This window comes from Peromyscus eremicus, chromosome 1 (genome assembly GCF_949786415.1).
Source record: "Peromyscus eremicus chromosome 1, PerEre_H2_v1, whole genome shotgun sequence".
Lineage (NCBI taxonomy): Eukaryota > Metazoa > Chordata > Mammalia > Rodentia > Cricetidae > Peromyscus > Peromyscus eremicus.
In genome coordinates this window covers 147425893-147435525 of record NC_081416.1, presented here as the reverse complement: position 1 = coordinate 147435525, position 9633 = coordinate 147425893, and the positions used below count along the sequence as shown (strand labels likewise).

Here is a 9633-nt window from a genome sequence, read left to right as displayed (position 1 = left end):
CTTATATTGGTTTCAAACTCTATGGCCGTGGCAGGCTTCTTGCTAACTGTTCTTATAGCTTAAATTAATCCATTTCCATTAATCTATACCTTGCCACATGGCTCGTGGCTTACCGGCATCTTCACATGCTGTTTCTCATCGTGGCGGCAGCTGGCAGTGTCTCTCTCAGCCTTCCACTTCCCAGCTTTATTCTCCTCCTTGTCCCACCTATACTTCCTACCTAGCCAATGGCCAATCAGTGTTTTATTTATTGACCAATCAGAGCAACACATTTGACATACAGACCATCCCACAGCACTTGACAAAAAGTTTCATGTGTTCATATTTCAATTTACTTTGCAGGAACACCAGTGGAACATTCTCAAGCATGGGTCCATCCACCCCAGCCTGGAGCATTGACAACACAAGAATGAATGGAAGTTACTACACTGGAAACTTACACTGTGTCAACATGTACAAAATCTTCAGTATTCTTACTGTCATCATGGCTGTGGTTGGGCTGGCAGGAAATGCCATAGTACTGTGGCTTCTAGGCTTCCATGTGCACAGGAATGCCTTCTCTGTCTATGTCCTCAACCTTGCTGGGGCTGACTTCCTCTACCTTTGCACTCAGATTGTGTTTTTCCTGAGACAAATCCTTTTTCTGTTTCATAGCAGCTACTTTCATATTCCATTCTATCTCACCACTCTATCCATCGTTGCTTACCTTGCAGGTTTATGTGTGATTGCAGCCATCAGTGTAGAGCGATGTCTGTCTGTTTTGTGTCCCATATGGTATCACTGCCGGAGACCAAGACACATGTCATCTGTCCTGTGTGCCCTGCTCTGGACCTTCTCTGTACTGTTAAGCCTCCTGTTATGGTTGGGTTGCAGTTCACTACTGAGACATTATGGATATTCTTTCTGTGACACTGCTATTTTTACCGCTATTGTACTTATAATAGTAATATCTGTGGTTCCTTGTGGATCCAGCCTGGCCCTGTTGGTCAGGGTCTTCTGTGGCTCACAGAGGATTCCTCTGACCAGGTTGTGTATGACCATTGCACTCACAGTGCTGGTCTTCTTACTCTTTGGTCTGCCCTTTGGTATCTATTGGATACTTCTCATTTTGAATGAGATGTTACCTAGAGTTTTCTCTTGCAATAGTTATGCAATGACAGTTTTCCTATCCTGTGTTAACAGCTGTGCCAACCCCATCATTTACTTCCTTGTTGGCTCCATTAGGCATTGCAGGTTCCAGAGGCAGACTCTGAAGATTCTTCTGCAGAGAGCCATGCAGGACACTCCTGAGGAAGAACATGGAGAGAGGGGTTCTTCAGGAAATGCTAGACAGCAGGAAACATCCTTGTGTAGTAGTTGAGTGAGTCCTTGATCAGACACAGTTGCTTTGAGAATCACCTTGGCCTTTATCTGTGTGGGCCATTTTCATAACCTTGGTTAATTGGTTGAGAAAATAGTCATTTTCTAGAAATTGGGTGAAATGGGGCTTGTTAAATAAAACCTGACTGCAGCTCCCTAAAACTGCCTTATGTGGGCCTCACTACAGCCCCTTGTGATATAACCCTTCTAATCAAATCCCTTGAGGTCAGGGCAGCTCCATTATAGACAAACCCCTCCCTACAAAGAAGGCCCAAGGCAATGCAGGGAAGGTCAGGGTTTCTTTGGTCATTGAACATGATAAAGATTAAATGAATACTGTACTTAATAGAAAAGTCCCTACTTTTACCAGTTGTTTTCTAAATGTTAAGAGAAATAATTGAACTTTCCATAATTCCAGTTTCCTTCAATATCCTTGCATTTTAGAATATATGTATAATTTTAAACTGTTCCTTATATAAATTGCCTAGTAAACAAATATGCATCATTAAGACTGCCCATTCTAAATCTCCATTCACTCATTTGAGTCTAGAACTTCAAATATCTGCCATCTTTCGCACTGAAAGAATAAGATCAGGTTGTTTTTTTTGGTTTTTGTTTTTTTGTTTTGTTTTGTTTTGTTTTGTTTTGTTTTGGTTTTTCAAGACAGGGTTTCTCTGTGTAGCTTTGTGCCTTTCCTGGAACTCACTTGGTAGTCCAGGCTGGCCTTGAACTCACAGAGATCCGCCTGGCTCTGCCTCCCGAGTGCTGGGATTAAAGGCGTGCGCCACCACCGCCCGGCAAGATCAGGTTTTATACATCAACATCCAAGCATACTTGATGATGGAGAGAGACTGTCTCCAGTTTCTCTATTTCCCAATGCCTTGGTTAGCATTCCATGGTCATGGCTTCCCTCCTCTTCCCTTTTCTTTGCCCTGATTCTCTCTCTGTAACTGACTGACCCCTCATGAAAAAATATTACATGAGTGTCATTGAACTGATTTCCTCTTAAATTTAACCTCTGTCATATTTACATTATTCCCAAAAGTGCATAGCATCCATAATTTTAATTATGAGTGTTTACATTTTCCTTATAAATTGAGTCTGAGTATTGAAGCTTGGTAGGAATGTTTATTGCTTCCTTCACTTGGTAGTTGGTATAGAATTTTCTGGAACCATGGAAGTCATACCACAGGAAAGAGATCAGCTCAAGCTCAAATCATCTGAGTCCTTTGTCCTAAATGTGAAGTGTCTTCAGGAATACCAGCCTACCCTAAACCACTAAGAAATGACCAATGTTTACATCTATAATCCATATTGCTTTGGGAGTCACGGGGACTATCCTGACCAACTACTCAAAAGGAGGTGTCTCATGCCTGGAAGTGCTTTTGTGGGTTTATTGTCAGCCCAAGTGGCTTAACTTCCTTTAAGATGTATGTGTATGAATATACATATATGTGTGTGTGTATATATATATATAAAATGTTTGTATACATGCATATGTGTGTATACATGTATATGTGTACATGAATATATGTATAAACGCATATACATGTATACATGTATATATGTGTTTATATATGTGTACATATATATGTACATGAATATATGTATATGTGTGTATAATTTCAAGGAAAGATAAAATAATACAATTTCTTAAGGCCTTAACAAACAACCTTCATATTATTTGTCCCTTGTGCCTCCTCTTCTTTCTTTATTGAACTTCCACCCTCCACCCCAATAAGATCCCCTCTCCATTATTCCATATCCCACCTCACATCATCTCTATCCTGCTATTGCCTCCCAAGCCCCCAACATGTGATCTTTTTATAATTTTCTGGTTTGTGGTTATTCCATGTTGTGTATGCACTTCTAAGAATTTGGCCTAGGAGCTACAGATAAGAAAGACTGTGTGGCATTTGTCTTTGTGGACAGGAGTCCATTTGCAAAACAATTAAGCCAAACAATTGATAAGTGAATCTTCATAAAACTAAAAATCTTCTGCACAACTAAGAAAGCAATTAGCTAGGTAAAGAAGAAACTCACAGGAGAGAATCTTTGCCAGTTACACACCAGATGGAGGATTAACATTGATAATATATAAAGAATTTCAAAAATGAAGTTCCAAGAACCAAATTATCATCTGAAAAATGGACTGAGACCTAAACAGAGAGTTCTTAAGAGAATAAATAAAAATTGCTGGTAAATCTTGAATGTCTTCATCAACCTAAAAATGAGAAGAATGCAAACTAAAACAACTTTGATATTTCATGTTGCCCCATCAACATCAACAACAACAAAACAAAAATGAACAAAAAACGTTATCTAGGTTGTGGAGAAAGCAGACCTCTCCCTCATTCATTCTTGTAGAAATGTGAACTGGTGTAGCCACTCTGGAAAACAGGATGGAGAATCTTCAAAGACTAAAAATGTATCTACCATATGCCCAGCTATACTACTCAATGGCATATGACCAAAGAACTTAACATCCTAGTCCACAGATACTTGTTCACCATTGTTCATTGATGCCTTCTTCACAGAAGCCTGGAAATAGAAACAGCCCAGTCTTCCACTGGAGGAATGGACAATAAAAATGTGCTACATATACACAATGGAATGCTATGCAGCCTTTTATGTAGATAAAATGTTAAACCTAGAAAATGTTACTCCAGTGAGGTAACATATTCTATGAAATAATATTTCATTCTTAAATGCTACTGAATTTGATAATTTAAAGTATAATTAAGAAAAGGTGATAGGCGCAGATTAAACAAATGCATAGTTCAATAAATTTGCTTGGATAAATATAACTACTTGACTCAAAACCCAATCAAGACACAAAATACTTCCTTGCTTCTGTGAGTTCCTTCTGTTCCTCCAGTCATAACTCTGCCTTGGAGGTCAGTACTGTCCATATTTGCAATTTAACGTAAAACTGAGAGTGCAAACTAAAAGACTATATTGTCATGTTGTGTGATGTGTGATAAAATGGTTGTTAAAATTTAATGCACTAACATACAGAAATATTTACACACACATTTAAGTGTATGTGTATATATATATATATATATATATATATATATGTATGTATTTAAAATTAAAGTTTCCTTTTTCTTCATATAGCAAAAGTGGCTTTAGGAAAAACTCATGAATGCAATGCACTATTACCACATAGAGATCTTATGTTGTAAATTATTTTTATTTCATCTTGTGTATTTGTTGCTTCACATTTTTTACATGTTGATCCATTTTCTATTACCATAAAGGTTTAGTAACCACCATAATATCATTACAATTTAAGGTAAAATTGAGAGTGCAAACTAAGAGTATATCATCATGTTGTGTGATATGTGATAAAAAAAATGGTTGTTAAATTTGAATGCACTAACATATAGATACATTTAAACACAAACACACACACACATACATATGTATGTACATTTAAAATTTAAGTTTCCTCTTCCTCCATATAGCAAAAACTGCCCTAGGAAAATCTCCTGAATGCAACGCAAATTTACCACATAGTGATCTTGTGTTGTAAATTATTTTTATTTCATCTTATATATTTGTTACTTCATATTTTTACACATTTATCCATTTGCTATGACCACAAAGATTTAGTAACCAACATTATATCACGTCGTCTGCTTGTACATATTGACACTTTAAAATACATTCCGTATGTAAATGAGGTTATACAATAGCTTTCTCCTTCTGTTGATCTTACTTCCAGTTGACTTAAATGGTGACTCCATTTGAATTAAAACTCCATTAATATCTATTTGAGGAAGTAGTGGGTTTCCATATAGCTTTTCATAGGCCTATAGTGTTATACTTAACCTTCTCAAAATTCCATCTCTATCCTGGCCTCCTATTGAACTTGAGCTTTGAAACAGTGTTGGAAATGTATTTTATGACTCTTGAAGATGAACTACATGAGTTTTACATTATGAAATGTGCATGACACTTTGGGATAGAGGGCAGAATGTTAAGGCCTGAATATCAAAAATCTTCATAGGCGTATGCTTTAAATGTTTATTGTCCAGCTAGTGGTTCTATTTTGAGAGATTGTACAAAGATTAGTTCCTAACTATTGGGCATAACTTGACCCATATTGTAGCCAAGGATAAGAACTCCTCACTTTTGACAGTTGAGGAATGACATGCTGTGTGTAACTGTCACAATTTCACAATCCATTTATCTGTTGTTCGATGCCTAACTCTCCCGCATACTGAATCCTGTAACTAATGTTCCAATAAACACACAACACTTTCTTTTTATTGGTGGTAGAGAGGCCTTTGTCAATTATTTTATTTTAATCTGATACATCTGTATTTCATAGTCAGCATCTGGAAACAATCTGAATTTAGGGTGTTTTGTTCTCTTTTTCTGAAATTCAGTACTAAAGTCACTCTGTTTCAGTTAGTATGTGACATGAAGAGAAGACAGATTATTGCGGCTCATGGTTTGAGCGTGTGATACATGATTTAATGTCTCTGTGAATCTATGTAGAATGTAATGGAGGTGGGGCTATGTGAAAGGGAGGAAAGCTCACATGATGGAAGACAGAAAACAAATGTGACAGGAAAAGGCCAAAAATATATATTAAAGGAAACTTTTAAGTCTGTCACTAAGAGAATTCATGCAGGAACTCAAGCAGGAACTGAAAAACTAGGGAGGGACACTTCTTGCTGGCTTCCCCACTTGGCATCTCAGAGACCACTGTTCAGATAACTTTCTTTCTTTTTTCTTTTCTTTTTTTTTGTCAAGACAAGGTTTCTCTGTGTAGTTTTGGTGGCTGTCTTGGATCTCACTTTGTAGACCAGGCTGGACTCAAACTCACAGAGATCCACCTGGCTCTCCCTCCTGAGTGCTAGATAACTTTTTTATAGAGCTCCAGACCACTAGTTGGGGGAATGGCAATACCCTAAGTAGGCTGAGTCCTCCTACATTAATTAACAATTAGACAATCCCTCAGAGATATCTACATAAGATAAACAATAAAGTACTCAATTGGGGCTTCTCAGAGGATCCTATTCTGTGTCAATAAGCCAATTTGATAACTAGGACACTCCACCATTTGACAACTTGCCACACAAACATTTGACTTAAAGCCATAATTTTTCTATTCCTTGTCCCTGAGGTCTGATTTTAATATCACCAGATAAAATACAGTCAAAATTTCAAATTCTAAGTCTTGAACATAACAAAAAAAACAATATATATCTTATTCCAAAATGAAAGAAGTGAAGAATATCAAAATAAATGAAAAATCTAGCAGTGTAAATGCAAATCATGCAGCTCATGTTCAGCATCTGGGACTCACTGTGTAGTTGTCAAGCTCCAAAAAGTTTGTGCAGTCCCATTTGACAGCACTGCTGTATAAAGCAAACACACTTTTTCTCATAGGCTCTGCCATTTACAGCAAACAGTTTGTCACATAGGCTGAGGTTCTCTCCACTCCACACCTGCCTTTGTCCTTGAAAACCACCCCATGGCACTGTCATTTCTGATAACCAAGGAAACATACTAGAAGAGGGGTGTCTTAGGTACGATTTTTATTGTTGTAAATGTATGCCATAACTACAACAACTCTTATAAAGAAAACATTTAATTGGGGCTGGCTTACAGTTTAGAGGTTTAGTCTATTATCATCATGTAAGAGGACTTGCAGGGAGGCATGGTGCTGGGCAAGGAGCTGAGAGCTCTACATCTTGACCTGCAGGCATCAGGAAGTGAACTGTGTATCCAACTCCTGGCATAGCTTGAACATGTAAGACATGAAACTGTACCTCCACAATGATACACATCCTCCACCAAGGTCACACCTACTCTAACAAGGCCATATCTCCTAATATTGACACTCTCTATAGGCCAAGCATTCAAACACAGGAGTCTATGAGGGCCATACCTATTGAAACAACTAAAAAGTGAACAGAAAGAACAATAATATAAGGAAGTCTGCTCTGAAACTGTCTTTCCTAGAAATAGTTGCACAAACAAGACCAAAACAATGACAACATCAGTGGACATGCTAATGCAGAGGGAGAAATATCAGAATTCAACCGCCAGACAAAGAACTATAGGCAACTATTGACTTCTAGGAGGGATAGTTAGCCTTTCCCAGGTTAAGGAAAGAGTGGTCAGCCCTTGTTTAGTTATGGCTTCTGTTGCTCTGAAGATACAGCATGACCACAGCAATTCGTATAAAGAAAAACATTTAACTGGGGATGACTTACAGTTTGAAGGTATAGTCCATTGTCATCATGGCAGGAAGCCTGGCCACATGCAGGTAGACATGGTGCTAGAGCAGGAGCTGAGAGTTCTACATCTGGATTGTCAGGCATCAGGAAGGCAGAATAACACTGGGCCTGGCTTGAGCTTCTAAAACCTCAAATTCTGGCCCCAGTTACACACTTCTTTCAACAAGACCACATCTATTCACAACAAGGCCACACCACCTAATAGTGCCACTCACTATGACTCTATAGGTACCTATTTCATTTAAACAACCACATTATACTCCCTAGACCCTATAGACTTGTAGCCATATCATAATGCAAAAATGCATTCAGTCTAACTTCAAAAGTCCCATAGTCTATCAGTCTGAACCATGTTTAAGTGTCCAAAGTTCAAATCTCTTCTGGAACTCATTCAGTCTCTTAAATGTAATCTCTTGTAAAATCAAAATCAAAAAGAAGATCACATACTTCCAACATATAATGGCATATAATATACATTGCTGCTCCAAAATGGAGGAAAGAGATAATAGTAAGAAAATACTTTACCAAAACAAGACCAAAACACAGCTGGACAAATTACAAACACCATATCTCCATGTCTGATGTCAAAGAGCTCTTCAGATCTCCACCTCCTTTCACCTTTTTTTTTTTACTACAACACATTTTTCCTTGGGCTGGTCCACTCCCTGTTAGCAGCTTTCTTTGGCAGGTATCTCATAGCTCTGGCCTCTTTAACATCTTGGTGTCTCCAAGGCAATCCAGTCTTTGTCTTCATTAATTCACACAGTGGCCTCCCTAAACCTCCATTGAGGGATATCCCTGACACATGCTTCTTCTCTCAGCCGTGGAAGGAGATTCCATAACCCCTTGGTTGTATCCTTGACTCTAAAGCCAAAAGCAAATGGTCAAAGTTGCCAAGTTCTGCTGCTTCCTGGGGCTGGAGTATGGTCCCCTTGTTCAAATTATATCTTCACCAACTTTCTATTTTCAATGGGTTCTTTAGCTGCCTAAACTTGCCTGCCCTAAAATTCACTCTATTGATGAGGCTGACCATGAAATCAGAGATCCACTGGCCTCTGCCTTCTGAATTCTGGAATAAAAGTGTGCACCACCACACCTGGCCTTAAACATACCTTTAATTTCTTTTCACACTACTTTAATTCCTTTTCACAAGTTGGAAGCTCAGTCGGTTAGGGTCTTGCTCTAGGGTCACCACTCCCTTTATTCCACTTATCATCACACTTTTCTTTAATGAGTTTACACTTGCTGGTGCTCCTTTCCTCCTCTAATTGTACGTTTTGTACTTTTCCTTGTTCAGCTTACGTCTTTTCATTATAGATCTATATAAGACTGGCCATTAATAGCCACATAACATAGTCAATGCTAGCTTGATTTGGAATGTCCTCTGCTAAATCTGTTACTCCAAAATTCTTCAATTTAGCCTCAGCAGAATTTTTGGACAAGGACAGAAAGCAGCCATGCTCTTCACCAAAAGATCACAAGAACAGTCTCTAGGATACATACTAATGTTCTTCTCTGAAACCTCTTGAACCAGGCCCTCACAGTTCAAATCACTCTCAGAACCACTGTCTTACATGCTTCTACTATTATTGTCCATTCAGTTCTTCTTAAAGCATTCCACTGCTTTTCTAATACAAAGTCCTAAACAACACATTCCTCTGAACAAAAATATGATCAAGCCTATCACATCAATATCCCTGCCCCTCATGCCAAAATCTGTCTTAGGGTTTCTATTGTTACAAACAGAAACATTGACCACAGCTTCTCTTTTTCTTTTTCTTTTTTTTTTTTTTTTTTTTTGGTTTTTCGAGACAGGGTTTCTCTGTGTAGCTTTGCGCCTTTCCTGGAACTCACTTGGTAGCCCAGGCTGGCCTTGAACTCACAGAGATCGGCCTGGCTCTGCCTCCCGAGTGCTGGGATTAAAGGCGTGTGCCACCACCACCCAGCGACCACAGCTTCTCTTATAAACAAAAGCAGTTAATTGGGGCTTGCTTACAGTTCAGAGGTTTAGTCC

General features: G+C 38.5%; 1 protein-coding gene across 1 annotated transcript; it reads left to right on the top strand.

Annotated features, from left to right (window-relative positions):
• The first annotated feature begins 306 nt into the window (after positions 1 to 306).
• LOC131920322 (mas-related G-protein coupled receptor member B4-like) lies at positions 307 to 1360 on the top strand. Its single transcript, XM_059274684.1, has one exon. It carries the CDS (start codon positions 314 to 316, stop codon positions 1358 to 1360), a length of 1047 nt encoding a protein of 348 aa, XP_059130667.1. The 5' UTR covers positions 307 to 313.
• The last annotated feature ends 8273 nt before the right edge of the window (positions 1361 to 9633 follow it).